General features: G+C 43.9%; 1 protein-coding gene across 4 annotated transcripts in view; it reads left to right on the top strand.

Moving 5' to 3' along the window:
- Positions 1-24805, top strand: part of RELN (reelin) — a 1394857-nt gene that overhangs the window by 880626 nt on the left and 489426 nt on the right. For all 4 annotated transcript variants that reach the window (XM_077264737.1, XM_077264736.1, XM_077264735.1 and 1 more), the window contains exon 12: positions 7713-7864. In XM_077264737.1, coding sequence (XP_077120852.1) covers positions 7713-7864 — 152 coding nt within the window. The remainder of the gene's footprint in view (positions 1-7712; positions 7865-24805) is intronic.

Below are 24805 nucleotides of genomic sequence, written 5' to 3'. Positions count from 1 at the left end.
ATTGATAAGCGCATCCGTCTGTCAACTGAGAATGCTGACAGGCTGACTCTTATGAAAATGAACAAGGGCTGTATTGGGCCAGACTTCTCAGCAGCAAAACCACAAAAAGAGGACTTAGAAATCCTCCAAAAATCTATAAAAAACACCAGAAAAGAGACAGAGATGCTTACCTGCCCAGGCCTAAAAACAAATGCACTATCAAGGTGCAGTGGACCCAATAAACGATGGCGGCAACACAGGTTCAGCAATACAGATGAAACAGCCAGCCTACAATCAGGGATTGGCCATTTGGTATATTAGTGCACAAAAGATACAATCTGTATGCGGCATTGTTCACACACAGGATATGCTGAGCTTCTTGCTTACAGACTATCAATGACACCCATACTCTTAGATCAGGTGTTTTTTATCGATTTTTGGAGGATTTCGAAGTCCTCTTTTTGTGGTTTTGCTGTTAGTGTAGGACTCGCAAGCATGGGAACTCTTGACGTGGGTTGCGTGCTTCCATATTTTGGCCATAATATCAACTAATACCTCACATATAACTAATATCGGAGAAACAAGAGTCCAAAACTGGCCAAAAAGGTAACATTGAAATATATTTATTGAAAATTCTATTTTCACCTAAAAACATCATGTTTATAATATGTTTTTCTATTACATATGATGTTTTTAGGTGAAAATTGAATTTTCAATAAATATATTTCAATGTTACCTTTTTGGCCAGTTTTGGACTCTTGTTTCTCCGATATTAGTTATATGTTATTGAGTCGCCGTGTGTATTTAATTTACTGACGTTCATTTCTATATAATACCTCACATATATTGCTCTGTGTTTTTTTGCTCTTTATTTATTTTTCAGGATGCAGCTGGGCCCAGATGGCTCTGTAAACTGTGGCATCATGTGGGGCCATTATACAGTATTGAGCATCATGTGTGGCCATTATACAGTATGGAGCACTGTGTGGCCATTATACAGTTTGGAGCATCATGTGTGGCAATTATACAGTATTGAGCATCATGTGGGGCCATATTTTTTTGTTTATAATTATTGTTTATGAAACAGTGTGATCAACAGTACTAAATGGGTGTGGTTGGGGCTGTAGATATGGGTGGGACTAGTTGTGAAATGGGTGTGGTCAGAGGCACTGCCTAAAACTTGCGGCGGAGCACTGTGCGCGCCGCAAACCTCGTCCCTCTTTCCCTTCTTCGCAAGTTGGGAGGTATGGTACCACATTTGCCGGATCACAGCAAGTGCCGCAAATGGCCGCAAATCCCGTAGGGAATGAATGAGGCCAAATGCAGTGTTGCCGTAAGTGATCTGTTACGTGGCAGATGCGGAAAAACTGCCGGATCTGCTGCAAAAGGCTACTTTCACATCAGCGATTTTTGCCAAAGTCACTGCCGATAGTGCCATACTTACCAAAGGGGGAGGCAGCACTAAAAGTGCCTAGGGCAGCATAAACTCTAAATACGGCCCTGATTACCCTGGAGAGGATGTTCCTTAACATATTTCCCAGGAAAATCCATTTTGGTTTTGTTTTTGTATATTTTATTGTGAGACTGTAAAAGTGGCGTATGACTCTGACAACATTGTTCACAGCAGTGACCTGGGAGTCAGAAATGCTTCCAGGGGTCTTCCCCATGCTGTTCCCGTGTCATGTAGCACTGTTCTCATCGATTTCTGCAATTTCTAGTACCTCTGCAGACCGCTGGGGGTGCTGCAACAAAAATTCTCGAGTTTCCTATAGACTTACATTGGTCTCATTGCTCGGGTCGAACACCCGAGCATTCCAATTTGCTCGACTTGAGCAATGAGCACCCGAGCATTTTAGTGCTCGCCCATCACTACTGTTTATGTATGCAAAGATGTGTGCATGTTGAAAATATGGAATCCCAGACACTGGATCTAAAAGAGCATCTAGCAACACTGAGATCCATTCATAACATGGAAGGGATACTACACAGTTGGACTAGACACTCAGAAGGATAGTAGTATGGAGGTGCAGGTAGTATGTAGGTGCAGATAATGCAGCCCTGTCACAAACACTGGGATTGTTGAAAAGCATGATTTCTTCAAGGCACTGTAGTTAAACATATCAGGGATCAGATTAGTAGATTATTGTGAGGGGCTGGTGAGGATCCATTAGTCATGGTGGGTATTGGAACCATCCACATAGTTAGAGGTAGGTAAAAGGTCCCTAAAATTTATTCTGTTATTCTATAATTATTTATTCTAAAACTAAATTATTATTTCCCATGTGAGATAACAGCACCACCTTTCAGCCCTGATATACATCATTCTATAAAGCTGTATATGCCCCAATCTGGCCTGCAAGAGAAGAGAAAGACCTTTTATAATATTTGTGTGGATGACACATCCTACATCATCCACATAGTGTCTCCGGCATCGTGTTCCTGCACAGGCGTACTTCTCTGCCCTGACCAGGACACAGTAAAGTACTGCAGTGCCCATGTGCAAGGGCTCTTTGACGTTTCCCGGAGCATGCTCACTGCAGTTCTTTGCTCTGCCCTCGACTGGTCAGAGAAATGTATGCCTGTGCAGGAGCGCAATGCCAAGGACACTGTGGGGATGATGTAGCATGCATTATCCACACAAAGCAAAAGGAGGACGGCATCGCAAGAAGAGAGAAGGCAGTGGTCCAAGACAGTGATGCCAATTGGACCTGACTGCCCCGTAGGTGAGTATTATAAAAGGTCTTTTTCTTCTCTTGCAGGCTGGATTGGGGGCATATATAAAGCATATTACAATGCTATATATTCAGGGCTGAAAAGTGATGGCCTTACCTCACATAGGACAGAACTAGTGACAGGTTCCCTTTAAGGCAAGAACTGCAAGGGTAGTATTTTCTAAAGTACTATATTTTCCACATATCACATGAGAGACATAGTGGGAAATTAGGGAGGTAAATAAGTGGCTCAATAATTGGTGCAGAAAAGAGGGTTTTGGGTTCTCAGAGAACTGGGATAATTTCTCAGTTAACTACAAGCTTTACCTGTAATGGGGAGGGTGCACCTTTGTTGAAGGAATGAATGGTTAAAGATTTGGATGAGTGTTTATACTAGGGATTGTGGAAAGGGTAATTACTGTACTGAATGGGAAGATAGTCTAAAGACTCCATAATAACAGGGTCTGTACCACAGGACTGGCGTATAGCAAATGTGGTGCCAATATTCAAAAAAGGGGCAAAAACTGAACTCGGTAATTATAGGCCAGTAAGCTTAACCTCTACTGTGGGTAAAATCCTGGAGGGCATTCCAAGGGATGCTATAGTGGAGTATCTGAAGAGGAATAACCTCATGACCCAGTATCAGCACGGGTTTACTAGGGACCGCTCATGTCAGACTAATTTGATCAGCTTCTATGAAGAGGTAAGTTCCGGACTGGACCAAGGGAACCCAGTGGACGTAGTATATATGGACTTTTCCAAAGCTTTTGATACGGTGCCACACAAAAGGTTGTTACATAAAATGAGAGTAATGGGGATAGGGGAAAATATGTGTAAGTGGGTTGAGAGCTGGCTCAGGGATAGGAAACAAAGGGTGGTTATTAATGGAGCACACTCGGACTGGGTCACGGTTAGCAGTGGGGTACCACAGGGGTCAGTATTGGGCCCTCTTCTTTTTAACATATTTATTAATGACCTTGTAGGGGGCATTCAGAGTAGAATTTCAATATTTGCAGATGACACTAAACTCTGCAGGGTAATCAATACAGGGGAGGACAATTTTATATTACAGGATGATTTATGTAAACTAGAAGCTTGGGCTGATAAATGGCAAATGAGCTTTAATGGGGATAAATGTAAGGTCATGCACTTGGGTAGAAGTAATAAGATGTATAACTATGTGCTTAATTCTAAAACTCTGGGCAAAACCGTCAATGAAAAAGACCTGGGTGTATGGGTGGATGACAAACTCATATTCAGTGGCCAGTGTCAGGCAGCTGCTACAAAGGCAAATAAAATAATGGGATGCATTAAAAGAGGCATAGATGCTCATGAGGAGAACATAATTTTACCTCTATACAAGTCACTAGTTCGACCACACTTAGAATACTGTGCACAGTTCTGGTCTCCGGTGTATAAGAAAGACATAGCTGAACTGGAGCGGGTGCAGAGAAGAGCGACCAAGGTTATTAGAGGACTGGGGGGTCTGCAATACCAAGATAGGTTATTACACTTGGGGCTATTTAGTTTGGAAAAACGAAGACTAAGGGGTGATCTTATTTTAATGTATAAATATATGAGGGGACAGTACAAAGACCTTTCTGATGATCTTTTTAATCATAGACCTGAGACAGGGACAAGGGGGCATCCTCTACGTCTGGAGGAAAGAAGGTTTAAGCATAATAACAGACGCGGATTCTTTACTGTAAGAGCAGTGAGACTATGGAACTCTCTGCCGTATGATGTTGTAATGAGTGATTCATTAATTACATTTAAGAGGGGACTGGATACCTTTCTGGAAAAGTATAATGTTACAGGGTATATACACTAGATTCCTTGATAAGGCGTTGATCCAGGGAACTAGTCTGATTGCCGTATGTGGGGTCGGGAAGGAATTTTTTTCCCCATGGTGGAGTTACTCTTTGCCACATGGGTTTTTTTTGCCTTCCCCTGGATCAACATGTTAGGGCATGTTAGGTTAGGCTATGGGTTGAACTAGATGGACTTACGGTCTTCCTTCAACCTTAATAACTATGTAACTATGTAACTATGTAAATAGTGACCTGGGTATAAGTAATGAACTGGGGTTTGAATGAAGGAAAGAACAGTTAATAGGAATGGGAGGAATAGAGATACAGAAAAAGTGCACACATGCAAATACCAAAAGCCCCACTAACAAGAGTGAAGAATAAGATTTGGTAGAGTTGGAAGAGAAATATATACACTGATCAAAAATAAAGGGAACACTTAAACAACAGAATATAACTCCAAGTAAATCAAACTTCTGTGAAATCAAACTGTCCACCTTGGAAGCAACACTGTTTGACAATCAATTTCACATGCTGTTGTGCAAATGGAATAGAAAACAGATGGAAATTATTGGCAATTATCAAGACATACTCAATAAAGGAGTGGTTCTGCAGGTGGGGACCACAGACCACATCTCAGTACCACTGCTTTCTGGCGGACGTTTTGGTCACTTTTGAATGTTTGTTGTGTTTTCACACTTGTGGTAGTATGAGACGGACTCTACAACCCACACAAGTGGCTCAGGTAGTGCAGTTCATCCAGGATGGCACATCAATGCGAGCTGTGGCAAGAAGGTTTGCTGTGTCTGTCAGCGTAGTGTTCAGAGGCTGGAGGCACTACCAGGACACAGGCCAGTACACAGGAGACGTGGAGGGGGCCAAAGGAGAGCAACAGCCTTTGTGCAAGGAAAAACAGGAGGAGCACTGCTAGGACCCTGCAAAATGACCTCCAGCAGGCCACAAATGTGCATGTGTCTGCACAAACATTAGAAACTGACTCCATGAGGATGGCCTGAGCGCCAGATGTCCAGAGATGGGGGTTATGCTCATAGCCCAACACCGTGCAGGATGCTTGGCATTTGCCACAGAACACCAGGATTGGCAAATTCGCCACTGGCACCCTGTTCTCTTCACAGATGAAAGCAGGGTCACACTGAGCACATCTGACAGACGTGACAGAGTCTGGAGACGCCGTGGAGAGCGATTTGCTGCCAGCAACATCCTTCAGCATGACCGGTTTGGCAGTGGGTCAGTAATGGTGTGGGGTGGCATTTCTTTGGAGGGCCGCACAGCCATCCATGTGCTCACCAGAGGTAGCCTGACTGCCATTAGGTACCGCAATGAGATCCTCAGACCCCTTGTGAGGCCCAGGGTTCCTCCTAATGCAGGACAATGCCAGACCTCATGTGGCTGGAGTGTGTCAGCAGTTCCTGCAAGATGAAGGCTTTGAAGCTATGGAAGGACGTTCCCCAGACCTGAATCCGATTGAACACATCTGGGACATCATGTCTTGCACCATCCATCAACATCATGTTGCACCACAGACTGTCCAGGAGTTGGCGGATGCTTTAGTCCAGGTCTTGGAGGAGATGCCTCAGGAGACCATCCGCCGCTTCATCAGGTGCATGCCAGGCGTTGTAGGGAGATCATACAGGCACGTGGAGGCCACACACACTACTGAGCATCATTTCCTTGTTTTGAGGCATTTCCACTGAAGTTGGATCAGCCTTGTAACTTCATTTTCCACTTTGATTTTGAGCATCATTCCAACTCCAGACCTCCGTGGGATATTAGTTGTGATTTATGTTGATCATTTTTAGGTTTTATTGTTCTCAACACATTCCACTATGTAATGAATAAAGATTTACAACTGGAATATTTTATTCAGCGATATCTAGGATGTGGGATTTTAGTGTTCCCTTTATTTTTTTGAGCAGTGTAGTTACATAGGTTGAAAACAGATAAAGGTCCATAAAGTTCTACCTTTCTTTATCAATTTTACATTATTATAGTTAATTTGTAATATAGATAATTTGTAACCTCCCTCAGTACATTTGCTGTGAGAAAATCAATCCTCCATCCCTTTTTAAATGCTGATATTGTATCTGCCATTACTACCTCTTATGGTAGGACATTCTATGGTGTGACTACTCTAACTCTAAATAACCCTCTATTATTTTGATGTGTACATTGCCTTTCCTCCTCATGTAATGAATGGCCTATGGTCCTTTGCAAAGTCCTTGTATAGAATAAATCATGTCACAGTTCTTCGAATTTACCATACATGAATTTATATATGCAATTGAGATCACTTCTGAGGCAACTTTTTCCAAGCTGAATAAGCCCAGTAAGCCTAACCTCTCATTATAACACAAACCTCTAATCCTATTTTATAACCTAGTTGCTCACCTTTAAACCTACTCTAGCTTTCCATTATCCTCATGTGATATGTGATAACCTGTCCAATAAGATTATAGTGTAGATATCTGAGACATGACTGGATGACCGCTATGTTTGGGTTATTAATTTGCAGAGTTATTGTTTGTTTGGGAACAGATACAAAGGTACAAATACAAGAGGGGAAGGGTATGCTTTTGTGTTAAATCTGTTTAAAAGTCCATCCTGTGAGATTATATCTATCTATCACTCCGCAACTAAGCACATTCAGAACTAGGAACAGCTGATCGTCATGGATGCTGTGTATCACACTCCCACCAATCTGGTGTTGATGACCAGATGAATAGGTCATCAATATGAAAGTTCTGGACAACTCACTAAAGGATTCCATAATGAAAAGGTTTGTTCCATTTGACTTATACATGGCAAAATGGCAAATGTGGTGCCATTATTGAAAAAATGATCAAATAGTAATATTAAATTTTGTTTTTGAAAAACACAATATTGTAGGTTATGGGTTCTCAATTTCTACAATGAAACATTGATGAATCAATCTGATTACCATGTACTGTATGGAGTCAGAAAGGATTTTTTCCCTAATATAGGGCAATTAGCATTTGTCTGATGGTGGTTTTCCCTCCCTCAGAATCAACACATTAGGATTATAGATTCAACTCAATAGATCTATATTTTTTTACCCTTAACAACTATGTATCTATTAGTAATCATTATTATGTGAATATAGATATAGTTGTGTAAATAACTGCTATAAATATGTATGCTGAAGATTTATACCCTACTGTTTTTCTGCTATTAGGTGGGAAATTTCTGGGGCTGTCATTGGTACTGAATGTGGAACAATAGAATCAGGCTCTTCTCTTGTATTTATGAAAGATGGAGAAAGAAAATTATGTACCCCTTATATGGATACTACTGGATTTGGAAACCTACGATTTTATTTCAGTATGGGTAAGTTAACAAAATGCACTTTTGATTTGTCACCATGTTCTTATTTATACAACATATTTATACACAAAGAAAAAATGGTGTGCACTAGGATTTTTTAGATGGCGAGGTGCTGGTGTAATGGACTAAGAAAGTCCGTAGCAATCAGAATAAATAGTATACACCGCACACTCTAGGGGTATCAATTGCAAATGTAGTGAAATTCATTTTACAGTGCTTCAAACATAATATTCAACAGTGCAGAAGGCGACCAGAGGTTAAACTCGACGTTTCGACTCTTCCCGAGTCTTTATCAAGTGGTCGCTTGGCACGTGAATATAGGTATGCTGAGGGAAGATCTCCCCGAGGAGTATAGGCTTTCCTATGTATGGGGTAACGCGGGTAAGCTGATAGGCTTAACTGAGCCTTCGGTAATGAGATCTGGCGGTGTGGTGGTCTGAGCGGCGCTCCTGCGCCTAGCTATGAGTGGCACGCTCATAGATAGGTGCAGGAGCACTGCTCAGACCACCACCATCCATTATTAATCCAATAGTATGAAATGGTTAATAAAACACACACATTATTACAAAGTATTTTAATGAAATAAAGACACATGGTGTTTTAATATTTTATTATACTCTTAATCCACCTGAAAACCCTTGTCACCTGAAATAAAGTTAAACAAAGCAAACAACAATATTCCATACCTTCCGTCATTCAGTCTCGTCCCACGCTGTAAATCCATCTGAAGGGGTTAAATCATTTTACACCCAGGAGCTCTGCTAAAGCAGCTGTGCTCCTGCCTGTAAAACTTGGTGAATGAATGGAATGCAGGGGAATATACTGTAGTTACCTCAAGTCGCGGTGATGCGCCCTCTGCTGGGTGAACTCATATGAACTCGAGCCTGGGAAAATATTCTGAAAAGTTCCCAGGCTCGAGTTCATATGAGTTCATCCAGCAGGGGGCGCATCACCACGACTCGAGGTAACTACAGTATATTCCCCTGCAATCCATTCATATTCACAAACTCCCCCTCATATCCTGTCGGGTTTCTGAAGGAGAGAGCAAAAGCCGGCAATTGAATTACCGGCTCTTCTGCTATCTAGCGCTGAAATAAATAAATAAATATATATATATATATATATATATATATATATATATATATATATATATATATATATATACACATTTATTCTACCTATTCTATTCTATTCTGTCAGTGTGATTTTACTGTACACCGCACTGAATTGCCGGCTTTTCTATAGAACACTGGTGCCTATTTCTCGCTAGTCACACGCATGGTCCGTGTGTAATCCATAATTTTCTCGCCCCCATAGACTTTCATTGGCTTATTTTTTGCTCAATATGCTGACAAATGCAGCATGCTGTGATTTTCTACGCCCGTAACATACCGTATATTACGGATGCGTAATATATGGCAGATAGGAGCTGCCCCATAGAGAATCATTGGGCCGTGTGCAATGCGTATTTTCTGGATGTATTTTCTGCGCTCATAAGTCAGTAAAACTCGCTAGTGTGACGCCGGCCTAACACATACAAAGATTTATTTTTCCTGTATTAGATTAACCCCTTCAATCCCCAGCCTGATTTCACCTTCATGACCAGGCCACATTTTACAATTCTAACCAGTATCACTTTTTGTGGTAATAACTCTGGAACGCTTCAATGGATCCCACTGATTCTAAGGCCATGTGCACACGTTCAGTATTTTTCGCGTTTTTTCGCTATAAAAACGTGATAAAAACACGAAAAAAACGCTTACATATGCCTCCCATTATTTTCAGTGTATTCCGCATTTTTTGTGCAAATGTAGCCTTTTTTTCCGCGAAAAAATCACATTGCGGAAAAAAAAGCAACATGTTCATTAAAATGCGGAATTGCCAGGGGATTCCGCACACCTAGGAGTCCATTGATCTGCTTACTTCCCGCACGGGGCTGTGCCCACCATGCGGGAAGTAAGCAGATTATGTGCGGTTGGTACCCAGGGTGGAGGAGAGGAGACTCTCCTCCACGGACTGGGCACCATATAATTGGTCAAAAAAAAAAAGAATTAAAATAAAAATTAGTCCTATACTCACCTTCGATGTCTTCCCGCCTCTCCACTGCACGCTGTCGCTTCGGTTCCTGTAGCTGGTGTGCGGTGAAGGACCTGCCGATGACGTCGCCGTCTTGTGATTGGTCGAGACCGGTCATGTGACCGCTCACGTGACCGCGACGTCATGGAAGGTCCTGCGCGCACACACCATCTATACGGAACGGACGCCGGTGAGGAGATCAGCTGCCTGCAGGTGAGTATAACCATTTTTTTTATTTTTTTTAATTATTTTTAAACATTCTATCTTTTACTATAGATGCTGCAAAAGCAGCATCTATAGTAAAAAGTTGGTCACACTTGTCAAACGCTATGTTTGACAAGTGTGACCAACCTGTCAGTCAGTTTTCCAAGCGATGCTACAGATCGCTTGGAAAACTTTAGCATTCTGCAAGCTTATTACGCTTGCAGAATGCTAAAAAAAAACGCGAAAAAAACGGAAAAAAACCGCAAAAAAAAAAAATGCGGATTTCTTGCAGAAAATTTCCGGTTTTCTTCAGGAAATTTCTGCAAGAAATCCGGACGTGTGCACATACCCTAAGATTGTCTTTTTTTGTGTGACATATTGTACTTCACGACACTGGTGAAATTTCTTCACTATGACTTGCGTTTATTTGTAAAAACATCGGAAAATTTGACATTTTGAAAATTTTGCAATTTTCAAACTTTAAATTTTTATGGCCTTAAATCAGAGCGTTATGTCACACAATATAGTTTATTAATAACATTCCCTACATGTCTACTTTACATCAGCACAATTTTTGAAGCATAATTCTTTTGTTAGGAAGTTAGAAGGGTTAAAAGTTGATTAGAGATTTCTCATTGTTGCAAGATTTATAAAACCATTTTTTAGCAACCACATCACAATTTAAGTTACTTTGAGGGGTCTACAGTGGGTACGGAAAGTATTCAGACACCTTTACATTTTTCACTCTGTTTTATTGCAGCCATTTGGTAAATTCAAAAAAGTTCATTTTTTTCACATTAATGTACACTCTGCACCCAATCTTGACTGAAAAAAAAACAGAAATGTAGACATTTGTGCAAATTTTATAAAAAAGAAAACCTGAAATATCACATGGTCCTAGTATTCAGACCCTTTGATCAGACACTCATATTTAAGTCACACGCTGTCCATTTCCTTGTGATCCTACTTGAGATGGTTGTACTCCTTCAATGGAGTCCAGCTGTGTTTAATTAAACTGATATGACTTGATTTGGAAAGGCACACACCCATCTATATAAGACCTCACAGTGCATGTCAGACCAAATGAGAATCATGAGGTCAAAGGAACTAGCCAAGGAGCTCAGAGACAAAATTGTGGCAAGTCACAGATCTGGCCAAGGTTACAACAGAATTTCTGCAGTACTCAAGGTTCCTATGAGCACAGTGGCCTCCATAATCCCATAATCCTTAAATGGAAGAAGTTTGGGACCACCAGAAGTCTTCCTAGACCTAGCCATCCAGCCAAACTGAGCAATTATGGGAGAAGAGCCTTGGTGAGAGGGGTAAAGTAGAACCCCAAAATTACTGTGGCTGAGCTCCAGAGATGCAGTAGGGAGATGTGAGAAAGTTCCACAAAGTCAACTATCACTGCAGCCCTCCACCAGTCAGGCCTTTATGGCAGAGTGACCCAGCGGAAGCCTCTCCTCAGTGCAAGACATATGAAAACCTGATAAAAAAAACACATGAAGGACTCCCAGACCATGAGAAATAAGATTCTCTGGTCTGAAGAGACAAAGATAGACCTTTTTGGAGATAATTCTAAGCAATATGTGTGGAGAAAACCAGGCACTGCTCATCACATGCCCAATACAATCCAAACAGTGAAACATGGGGGTGGCAACTTCATGCAGTGGGGGTGTAGATCAGCTGCAGGGACACAATGACTGTTTGCCATTGAAGGAAACATGAATGCGGCCAAGTACAGAGATATCTTGGATGAAAACCTCTTCCAGAGTGCTCTAGACCTCAGACTTGACAGAAGGTTCACCTTCCAACAAGACAATGATCCTAGGCACACAGCTAAAATAACAAAGGAGTGGCTTCGGAACAACAATGTGACCATTCTTCACTGGCCAGCCAGAGCCCTGACCTATACCCAATTGAGCATCTCTGGAGAGGCCTGAAAATGGCTGTCCACCAGCATTCACCATCCAACCTGAAGGAACTGGAGAGGATCTTGTTATGATCCTTAGTGGCTGAGGATCATAGAATGAACTAGCTAAGTAACTGAACATAGAACGAGCTCTAGGGAGGTGGTAACTGGACTGACCGCAAAACCTGATCCTAACCAAACACACTGAAGGTAGCCGGTGAACGTGCCTAAATTCCTGGATGTCTCGACGCAGCCTGAGAAACTTGCTACCCCTATAGAGAAAGTAAGACCTCACTTGCCTCAGAGAAATTACCCCAAAGATATAGGAAGCCCCCAACAAATATCAACGGTGAGGTAAGGGGAAAATACAAAACGTAGAAATGAAAACAGATTCAGCAAATGAGGCCCACTAATACTAGATAGCAGAAGACAGGCAGGGAACTGTGCGGTCAGTAAAAAACCCTATACAAAATATCCACGCCGAGAATTCAAGAACCCCCACACCAACTAACGGTGTGAGGGGAGAAACTCAGCCCCCCAGAGCTACCAGCAAGCAAGGAAATCACATATTAGCAAGCTGGACAAGGACAAGTAAATAACCAAGAAACATATTGAACACTGATGAGCAAAAAAATAACCAAACAGAAAACTTAGCTTCTCTTGAAGAGACTGATAGCGAAGGAATTCAGGAGAGAACAAAATAGCACTGAATACATCGACAGCAGGCAAACACTGAAAGTCCAGGTGAGCTAAATAGGAAACCAGCTAACAGATAACGAGACAGCTGATCCTGCCTCAGACCTGCAGAATGACACAAAGAGCCACCAGAGGGAGCCCAAAGACAGCACTCACACAGTACCACTTGTGACCACAAGAGGGAGCCCAAAAACAGAGTTCACAACAGTACCCCCCCTTGAGGAGGGGTCACCAAACCCTCATCAAAACCCCCAGGGCGATCAGGATGAGCCACATGGAAGGCATGAACCAAATCGGCCGCATGAACATCAGAGGCGACAACCCAGGAATTATCCTCCTGACCATAGCCCTTCCACTTAACCAAATACTGAAGCCTCCGTCTAGAAATACGAGAATCCAAGATCTTCTCCACCACGTACTCCAATTCGCCCTCAACCAGCACCTGGGCAGGGGGCTCAACAGAAGGAACCACAGGCACCACATACCTCCGCAACAAAGACCTATGGTACACGTTATGAATGGCAAACGACGCTGGGAGGTCCAAACGAAATGACACTGGGTTAAGGATTTCCAAAATCTTATAAGGACCGATGAAGCGAGGCTTGAATTTAGGAGAGGAGACCTTCATAGGAACATACCGAGAAGACAGCCATACCAAATCCCCAACACGAAGTCGGGGACCCACACCGCGACGGCGGTTGGCAAAGCGCTGAGCCTTCTCCTGTGACAACTTCAAATTGTCCACCACATGGTTCCAAATCTGCTGCAACCTATCCACCACAGAATCCACCCCAGGACAGTCAGAAGGCTCAACCTGACCCGAGGAAAAATGAGGATGAAAACCAGAATTGCAAAAAAAAGGCGAAACCAAAGTAGCAGAACTAGCCCGATTATTAAGGGCAAACTCGGCCAATGGCAAAAAAGTCACCCAATCATCCTGATCAGCAGAAACAAAACATCTTAAATACGTTTCCAAGGTCTGATTAGTTCGCTCGGTTTGGCCATTCGTCTGAGGATGGAAGGCCGACGAAAAAGACAAATCAATGCCCATCTTAGCACAAAAGATCTGCCAAAATCTGGACACAAACTGGGATCCTCTGTCAGACACAATACTTTCAGGGATGCCGTGCAAGCGAACCACATTCTGAAAAAATAGAGGAACCAAATCGGAGGAGGAAGGCAACTTAGGCAAGGGCACCAAATGGACCATTTTGGAAAAACGATCACACACCACCCAGATGACAGACAATCTCTGAGAGACTGGAAGATCCGAAATAAAATCCATGGAAATGTGCGTCCAAGGCCTCTTCGGGACAGGCAAAGGCAAAAGCAAACCGCTGGCACGAGAACAGCAAGGCTTAGCCCGAGCACAAATCCCACAGGACTGCACAAAGGAACGCACATCCCGCGACAAGGAAGGCCACCAAAAGGATCTAGCCACCAAATCTCTGGTACCAAAAATCCCAGGATGGCCTGCCAACACCGAAGAATGAACCTCGGAAATAACTCTGCTGGTCCATCTATCTGGGACAAACAGTCTCTCTGGTGGGCAACGGTCAGGTTTATCCGCCTGAAATTTCTGCAGCACTCGTCGCAAATCTGGGGAAATGGCAGACAAAATCACTCCCTCTCTGAGGATACCAGCCGGCTCTGAAACTCCCGGAGAGTCAGGCACAAAACTCCTAGAAAGAGCATCAGCCTTCACGTTCTTCGAACCAGGCAGGTACGAGACCACGAAATCGAAACGGGAGAAAAACAACGACCAACGAGCCTGTCTAGGATGCAGCCGCTTGGCAGACTCGAGATAAATCAGATTTTTGTGATCAGCCAAGACCACCACACGATGCTTAGCTCCCTCGAGCCAATGTCGCCACTCCTCAAATGCCCACTTCATAGCCAACAACTCCCGATTACCAACATCATAATTCCGCTCGGCAGGCGAAAACTTTCTTGAAAAGAAAGCACAAGGTTTCATCACCGAGCAATCAGAGCTTCTCTGCGACAAAACAGCCCCTGCTCCAATCTCAGAAGCATCAACCTCGACCTTAAAGGGAAGAGAGACATCAGGCTGACACAAAACTGGAGCCGAAGAAAACCATCGCTTCAGCTCCCGAAAGGCTTCCACGGCCGCAGGAGACCAATTAGTCACATCAGAACCCTTCTTGGTCAAATCCGTCAAGGGTTTAACCACGCCAGAAAAATTAGCAATGAAGCGACGGTAAAAATTAGCAAAACCCAAGAACTTCTGAAGACTTAACAGATGTAGGCTGAGTCCAGTCATGAATAGCCTGGACCTTGACTGGGTCCATCTCAATAGTAGAAGGAGAAAAAATAAAACCCAAAAAGGAAACCTTCTGTACTCCGAAGAAACATTTTGAGCCCTTCACAAATAAGGCATTAGCACGCAGGACCTGAAATACCATCCTGACCTGCTTCACATGGGACTCCCAGTCCTCAGAAAAGACCAAAATGTCATCCAGATACACAATCATAAATTTATCCAGATATTCTCGGAAGATGTCATGCATGAAGGACTGGAACACAGAAGGAGCATTAGAGAGTCCAAAAGGCATCACCAAGTACTCAAAATGGCCTTCGGGCGTATTAAATGCTGTTTTCCATTCATCCCCCTGCTTAATACGCACAAGGTTATACGCACCACGAAGATCTATCTTGGTGAACCAACTGGACCCCTTAATCCGAGCAAACAGATCAGATAATAATGGCAAAGGATACTGAAATTTGACCGTGATTTTATTTAGAAGACGATAATCTGTACAAGGTCTCAGAGAACCATCCTTTTTGGCAACAAAAAAGAATCCTGCACCAAGAGGGGAGGAGGACGGGCGAATATGTCCCTTCTCTAAAGACTCCTTTATATAACTCCGCATCGCGGCATGTTCTGGTACAGACAAATTAAAAAGTCGTCCCTTAGGAAACTTACTACCAGGAATCAAATTTATAGCACAATCACAATCCCTGTGAGGAGGCAGGGCACCGGATCTGGGCTCATCAAATACATCCTGGTAGTCCAACAAAAACTCAGGGACCTCAGAAGGAGTGGAAGAAGCAATTGACACCAAAGGAGCATTGCCATGAATCCCCTGGCAACCCCAACTTGAAACAGACATAGCTTTCCAATCCAGAACTGGATTATGGGCCTGCAGCCATGGCAGACCCAAAACGACAACATCATGCAAATTATGCAGCACAAGAAAGCGAATCACCTCCTGATGTACAGGAGCCATGCACATGGTCACTTGAGTCCAATACTGAGGCTTATTCTCAGCCAATGGTGTAGCATCAATTCCCCTCAGTGGAATAGGGAATTCTAAAGGCTCCAGAACAAAACCACAGCGCCTGGCAAACGACAAATCCATCAGGTTCAGGGCGGCACCTGAATCCACAAAAGCCATAACCGAGTAGGATGACAAAGAACAAATTAAAGTAACAGACAAAATGAATTTAGGCTGCATAGTACCAACGGTGACAGATTTAGCGATTTTTTTTTACGCGCTTAGAGCATGCTGAGATAACATGAGTTGAATCACCACAGTAAAAGCACAACCCATTTTGACGTCTATGATTTTGCCGCTCAATTCTGGTCAGAATTCGGTCACATTGCATAGACTCAGGTCTCTGTTCAGAAAACACCGCCAGATGGTGCGCAGATTTGCGCTCCCGCAAACGCCGATCAATCTGAATGGCCAAAGCCATTGAGTCATTCAGACTTGCAGGCGTGGGGAACCCCACCATAACATTCTTAATGGCTTCAGAAAGACCTCTGAAATTTGCAGCCAGGGCACACTCATTCCATTGAGTAAGCACCGACCATTTCCGAAATTTTTGACAATACACCTCAGCTTCATCCTGGCCCTGAGAGAGAGCCAGCAATGCCTTTTCTGCCTGGTTCTCAAGATTAGGTTCCTCATAAAGCAAACCAAGTGCCAGAAAAAACGCATCCACATTCAGCAATGCAGGATCTCCTGGCGCCAGGGAGAAAGCCCAATCTTGAGGGTCGCCACGTAACAGGGAGATAACAATTCTAACTTGCTGAGCGGAATCACCAGAGGAACGAGGTCTCAAAGAAAGAAATAATTTACAATTATTCTTAAAATTCAGAAACCTAGATCTATCTCCAGAAAACAACTAAGGAATAGGTACTTTTGGCTCAGACATAGGACTGTGAACAACAAAATCCTGAATGCTTTGCACCCTTGCAGCAAGATGATCCACACTAGAAGTCAGACTTTGAATATCCATGTCTGCAGCTGAACTCAAAGCCACCCAGAGATTAAGGGGATGAGAGAAGCTGGACAGACTGCAGCAAAGGGAGAGGAAAAAAAAAAAATTGTACTCAGGACTTCTCTTATCCCACTTCTGCGATGCATTAAACACTTTTTGGCCTGCTGTACTGTTATGATCCTTAGTGGCTGAGGATCACAGAATGAACTAGTTAAGTAACTGAACATAGAACGGGCTCTAGGGAGGTGGTAACTGGACTGACCGCAAAACCTGATCCTAACCAAACACACTGAAGGTAGCCGGTGAACGTGCCTAAATTCCTGGACGTCTCGACGCAGCCTGAGAAACTTGCTACCCCTATAGAGAAAGTAAGACCTCACTTGCCTCAGAGAAATTACCCCAAAGATATAGGAAGCCCCCAACAAATATCAACGGTGAGGTAAGGGGAAAATACAAAACGTAGAAATGAAAACAGATTCAGCAAATGAGGCCCACTAATACTAGATAGCAGAAGACAGGCAGGGAACTGTGCGGTCAGTAAAAAACCCTATACAAAATATCCACGCCGAGAATTCAAGAACCCCCACACCAACTAACGGTGTGAGGGGAGAAACTCAGCCCCCCAGAGCTACCAGCAAGCAAGGAAATCACATATTAGCAAGCTGGACAAGGACAAGTAAATAACCAAGAAACATATTGAACACTGATGAGCAAAAAAATAACCAAACAGAAAACTTAGCTTCTCTTGAAGAGACTGATAGCGAAGGAATTCAGGAGAGAACAAAATAGCACTGAATACATCGACAGCAGGCAAACACTGAAAGTCCAGGTGAGCTAAATAGGAAACCAGCTAACAGATAACGAGACAGCTGATCCTGCCTCAGACCTGCAGAATGACACAAAGAGCCACCAGAGGGAGCCCAAAGACAGCACTCACACAGTACCACTTGTGACCACAAGAGGGAGCCCAAAAACAGAGTTCACAACAGGATCTGCAAGGAAGAATGGCAGAGGATCCCCAATTGACTTTTTAAATGCAAAATTTGCTGGAATCATTAGCGGATGCTATATTGCGTTTGCCATATCGCATTTGGAAAGCCTCTAATGTGCCTAAACAGTGGTAACCCTCCACAAGTGACAACGTTTTTGAAACTAGACCTCTCAAGGAACTTATCTAGATATGTGGTAAGCACCTTGAACCCCCAAGTGCTTCACAGAAAATTATAAAGTAGAGTCGTCAAAATAGAAAAATCCCATTTTTACCACAAAAAAAAATCTTTTAGCCCCAATTTTTTTATTTTCATATGGGGAATGGAAGAAAATGGACCCCGAAATTTGTTGTGCAATTTATCGTGAGTACGCTGATACCCCATATGTGGGGGAAAACTACTGTTTGGGTGAACAACAGGAAGTAGTGACGTTTTGGAATGCAGGAATGGTCTGTGGGTGTCAGGTTGCATTTGGAGAGCCACTGATGGGCCTATACAGTGGAAACACCCCATTATGGAAACTAGATCCCTCAAGGGATCCCTCAAGGTGTCACACTGGTAAAGACCCTCAAGTGCCAGTACAGCAGAACCCCATAAGTGACCCCATTTTACAGACTACAGCTCTCAATTAATTCATCTAAGAGTGTAGTGGTGATATTGACACCATATGTTATGGACTGGTGATTTAGGAACGACATGCGACTAGCTCTGAGCAGGTGGTAACTGTTATGATCCTGGTGGTTAGAACACATGAACTGACCTGATAAGTAAACCCAAAAATAAGGACAAGCTCTGGGAATGTGGGAACTTTACTGACCGCAATCCTGATCCTATCAACACACACTATAGGCAGCCGTGGAGCGTTCCTAACTCGGCCTAGACGCCTCATTCACAGCCTGAGAAACTAGCTACCCCTAGAGAGAAACAAAGCCTCACTTGCCTCAGAGAAATTTTCCCCAAAGTGTAGGCAGCCCCCCACAAATAATAACGGTGAGTTAAGGGGAAAACACAAACATAGAAATGAAAACAGGTTTTAGCTAATGAGGTCCGCTAATAACTAAATAGTCAGAAGATAGCAAGGAATCTGTGCGGTCAGTATAAAATACTACAAAAGTTATCCACGCAGAGAATACAAAAAGACCCCCACACCGACTCACGATGTGAGGGGCGCAACTCTGCACCCCAGAGCTTCCAGCTAGCAATCAAATAGCATATTAGCAAGCTGGACTGAACTCATAACATACTGAGAAACATTTTCAAATAGCAATGAGCAAAAATGGACTAGCATGAACTTAGCTTCTCCACGAGGAGACAGGTCACAAGGGAAGTCCCAGAGAGATCTGAACCAGTACTGAATACAACGACAGCAGGCAACAAGTAAAGGTCCAGATGGAGTTAAATAAGCAGCAAGCCTAGCAGGAAACGAGGCAGCTGGAGTACAGCTACAGACCAGCCGTAACACTAAAAGCCACCAGAGGGAGCCCAAGAACAGAACTCACAAAGTACCACTCATGACCACAGGAGGGAGCCCGAGAACGGAATTCACAACAGTACCCCCCCCCCTTCAGGAGGGGTCGCCGAACCCTCACCAGAGCCCCCAGGCCGATCAGGACGAGCCAAATGAAAGGCACGAACCAAATCGGCAGCATGGACATCAGAGGCAACAACCCAGGAATTATCCTCCTGACCATAGCCCTTCCATTTAACCAAGTACTGAAGCTTCCGTCTCAAAATACGAGAATCCAAGATCTTCTCCACCACATACTCCAATTCTCCCTCAACCAACACCGGAGCAGGAGGATCAACAGAAGGAACCACAGGCACCACATACCTCCGCAACAATGACCTATGGAACACATTATGAATGGTAAAAGATGCTGGGAGGTCCAAACGAAAAGACACAGGATTGAGGATTTCTGAAATCTTATAAGGACCGATGAAACGAGGTTTGTACTTAGGAGAGGAAACCTTCATAGGAACATAACGAGATGACAACCATACCAAATCCCCCACACGAAGTCGGGGACCCACACAGCGACGGCGATTAGCAAAGTGCTGAGCCTTCTGTGACAATGTCAAATTGTCCACCACGTGGTTCCAAATCTGCTGCAACCTATCCACCACAGAATCCACCCCAGGAAAGTCAGAAGGTTCAACCTGACCTGAGGAAAAACGAGGATGAAAACCAGAATTACAAAAAAAAGGCGAAACCAAAGTAGCGGAACTAGCCCGATTATTGAGGGCGAACTCAGCAAATGGCAAAAAAGTCACCCAATCATCCTGATCAGCAGAAACAAAACATCTCAGATAAGTCTCCAAGGTCTGATTAGTACGTTCGGTTTGGCCATTCGTCTGAGGATGGAAGGCCGAAGAAAAAGACAAATCAATGCCCATCTTAGCACAAAAGGACCCCCAAAATCTGGACACAAACTGGGACCCTCTGTCAGACACAATGTTCTCCGGAATACCATGCAAACGAACCACATTCTGAAAAAACAGCGGAACCAAATCAGAGGAGGAGGGTAACTTAGGCAAGGGCACCAAATGGACCATTTTAGAAAAATGATCACAAACCACCCAGATGACAGACATCCTCTGAGAGACTGGAAGATCCGAAATAAAATCCATGGAAATATGCGTCCAAGGCCTCTTCGGGACAGGCAAAGGCAAAAGCAATCCACTGGCACGAGAACAGCAAGGCTTGGCCCGAGCACAAATCCCACAGGACTGCACAAAGGAACGCACATCCCGCGACAAAGAAGGCCACCAAAAGGACCTAGCCACCAAATCCCTGGTACCAAAGATCCCAGGATGACCCGCCAACACCGAAGAATGAACCTCAGAAATAACTCTACTGGTCCATCTATCCGGGACAAACAGTCTCTCCGGTGGACAACGGTCAGGTCTATCGCCTGAAATTCCTGCAGCACCCGCCGCAAATCAGGGGAGATGGCAGACAAGATCACCCCCTCTCTGAGGATACCAGCCGGTTCGGAAACTCCCGGAGAGTCAGGCACAAAACTCCTAGAAAGGGCATCAGCCTTCACATTCTTTGAGCCCATAAGGTATGAAACCACGAAATCAAAACGGGAGAAAAACAGCGACCATCGAGCTTGTCTAGGATTTAACCGTTTGGCAGACTCGAGATAAATCAAATTCTTGTGATCCGTCAAGACCACCACGCCATGCTTGGCTCCCTCAAACCAATGTCGCCACTCCTCGAATGCCCACTTCTTTGCCAACAACTCCCGATTACCAACATCATAATTCCGCTCGGCAGGCGAAAACTTTCTAGAAAAGAAAGCACATGGTCTCATCACCGAGCCATCAGAGCTTCTCTGTGACAAGACAGCCCCTGCTCCAATCTCAGAAGCATCAACCTCGACCTTAAAGGGAAGAGAGACATCAGGCTGACGCTAGACAGGAGCCGAAGAAAACCGACGTCTCAGCTCCTGAAAGGCCTCAACGGCCGCAGAAGACCAATTAGTCACATCAGCATCCTTTCTAGTCAAATCCGTCAAAGGCTTAACCACACTAGAAAAATTAGTGATGAAGCGACGGTAAAAATGAGCAAAGCCCAAGAACTTCTGAAGGCTCTTCACCGATGTAGGTTGAGTCCAGTCATAGATGGCCTGGACTTTAACTGGATCCATCTCGATAGTAGAAGGGGAAAAAATAAAGCCCCAAAAGGAAACCTTCTGGACTCCAAAAAGACATTTAGAGCCCTTCACAAACAAGGCATTGTCACGCAGGACCTGAAACACCATCCTGACCTGCTTCACATGAGACTCCCAATCATCAGAAAAGACCAAAATATCATCCAGGTACACAATCATGAATCTATCCAGATACTCTCGGAAGATGTCGTGCATGAAGGACTGAAACACGGAAGGGGCATTAGAAAGCCCAAAAGGTATCACCAAGTACTCAAAATGACCTTCGGGCGTATTAAATGCTGTCTTCCATTCATCGCCCTGCTTTATACGCACAAGATTATAAGCTCCTCGAAGATCTATCTTGGTGAACCAACTAGCCCCCCTAATCCGAGCAAACAGATCGGACAGCAGAGGCAAAGGGTACTGAAATTTGACCGTGATTTTATTTAGAAGGCGATAATCTATACAGGGTCTCAGAGAACCATCCTTCTTGGCCACAAAAAAGAACCCTGCACCCAAAGGTGACGAGGACGGACGAATATGCCCTTTCTCCAAAGACTCCTTTATATAGCTCCGCATAGCGGTATGTTCTGGTACAGATAAATTAAAAAGTTGACCCTTAGGGAACTTACTACAAGGAATCAAATTTATGGCACAATCACAATCCCTATGAGGAGGTAGGGCACTGGATTTGGGCTCATCAAATACATCCTGGTAATCCGACAAAAATTCAGGGACTTCAGAAGGAGTAGAAGAAGCAATTGACACCAAAGGAACATCGCCATGTACCCCTTGACAACCCCAACTTGACACAGACATTGCTTTCCAATCCAGGACTGGATTATGAACCTGCAGCCATGGCAGACCCAACACGACAACATCATGCAAATTATGTAACACCAGAAAGCGAATAACCTCCTGATGTGCAGGAGTCATGCACTTGAGTCCAGTACTGAGGCTTATTCTTGGCCAACGGCGTAGCATCAATTCCCTTTAGTGGAATAGGGAATTGCAATGGCTCCAAGATAAAACCACAGCACCTGGCAAATGACAAATCCATCAAATTCAGGGCAGCGCCTGAATCCACAAAAGCCATAACAGAGTGGGATGACAGAGAGCAAATTAAAGTAACAGACAAAATGAATTTAGGCTGTACAGTACCAATGGTGACAGACTTAGCGAACCTCTTTGTGCGCTTAGAACAATCAGAGATAACATGAGTGGAGTCACCACAGTAAAAGCACAACCCATTCTGACGTCTGTGATTTTGCCGTTCAATTCTGGTCAGAATCCTGTCACATTGCATAGACTCAGGCTTCTGTTCAGAAAACACCGCCAGATGGTGCACAGGTTTGCGCTCCCGCAAACGCCGATCAATCTGAATGGCCAAAGACATTGACTCATTCAGACCCGCAGGCATGGGGAACCCCACCATAACATCCTTAAGGGCTTCAGAAAGACCCTTTCTGAAAATCGCTGCCAGGGCACACTCATTCCATAGAGTGAGCACAGACCACTTCCTAAACTTCTGACAGTAAACCTCTGCTTCATCCTGACCCTGAGAGAGAGCCAACAAAATCTTTTCTGCCCGGTCTACTAGATTAGGTTCCTCATAAAGCAATCCAAGCGCCAGAAAAAACGCATCCACATTTAGCAATGCAGGATCTCCTGGCGCCAGGGAGAATGCCCAATCTTGAGGGTCACCACGTAACAAAGAAATAATAATTTTAACTTGCTGAGCAGGGTCACCAGAGGAACAAGGTCTCAGAGAAAGAAACAATTTGCAATTATTTTTTAAATTCAAAAACCTAGATCTATCTCCAGAGAACAGCTCAGGAATTGGTATTTTAGGTTCTGACATAGGACTGCGAACTACATAATCCTGAATGCTTTGTATCCTTGTAGCGAGCTGATCCACACAAGAGGACAGACCTTGGATGTCCATATCTGCAGCTGAGTCCTGAACTACCCAGAGATTAAGGGGAGGAGAGAGGCTAAATACACTGCAAAGGAAAAAAAAACAACTCAGAGCTTCTCTTATCCCTCTTTTGCGATGCATTAACACTTTACTGGCCTGCTGTACTGTTATGATCCTGGTGGTTAGAACACATGAACTGACCTGATAAGTAAACCCAAAAATAAGGACAAGCTCTGGGAATGTGGGAACTTTACTGACCGCAATCCTGATCCTATCAACACACACTATAGGCAGCCGTGGAGTGTTCCTAACTCGGCCTAGACGCCTCGTTCACAGCCTGAGAAACTAGCTACCCCTAGAGAGAAACAAAGCCTCACTTGCCTCAGAGAAATTTTCCCCAAAGTGTAGGCAGCCCCCCACAAATAATAATGGTGAGTTAAGGGGAAAACACAAACATAGAAATGAAAACAGGTTTTAGCAAATGAGGCCCGCTAATAACTAAATAGTCAGAAGATAGCAAGGAATCTGTGCGGTCAGTATAAAATACTACAAAAGTTATCCACGCAGAGGATACAAAAAGACCCCCACACCGACTCACGATGTGAGGGGCGCAACTCTGCACCCCAGAGCTTCCAGCTAGCAATCAAATAGCATATTAGCAAGCTGGACTGAACTCATAACATACTGAGAAACATTTTCAAATAGCAATGAGCAAAAATGGACTAGCATGAACTTAGCTTCTCCACGAGGAGACAGGTCACAAGGGAAGTCCCAGAGAGATCTGAACCAGTACTGAATACAACGACAGCAGGCAACAAGTAAAGGTCCAGATGGAGTTAAATAGGCAGCAAGCCTAGCAGGAAACGAGGCAGCTGGAGTACAGCTACAGACCAGCCGTAACACTAAAAGCCACCAGAGGGAGCCCAAGAACAGAACTCACAAAGTACCACTCATGACCACAGGAGGGAGCCCGAGAACGGAATTCACAACAGGTAACTATACAGACCGCCGTTCCTGATCTTAACACAACATTAGAAGTAGCCGAGGGATGTTCCTGTCACTCCCTGGACACCTTGTCACAGCCGGAGAACTAGCTACCCCTAAAGGTAAAAACAGGAAAGCTATCTTGCCTCAGAGAGAATTCCCAAAGGATAGTCAGCCCCCCACAAATAATGACTGTGAGTGGAGAAGGAAATGACATACATAGAATGAAACAAGATTTAGCAAAGGAGGCCACTTCTAGCTAGA

The sequence above is a fragment of the Ranitomeya variabilis genome, chromosome 5 (assembly GCF_051348905.1).
Source record: "Ranitomeya variabilis isolate aRanVar5 chromosome 5, aRanVar5.hap1, whole genome shotgun sequence".
Taxonomy (NCBI): Eukaryota; Metazoa; Chordata; class Amphibia; order Anura; family Dendrobatidae; genus Ranitomeya; species Ranitomeya variabilis.
This window is presented reverse-complemented; position numbering and strand designations above follow the sequence as displayed.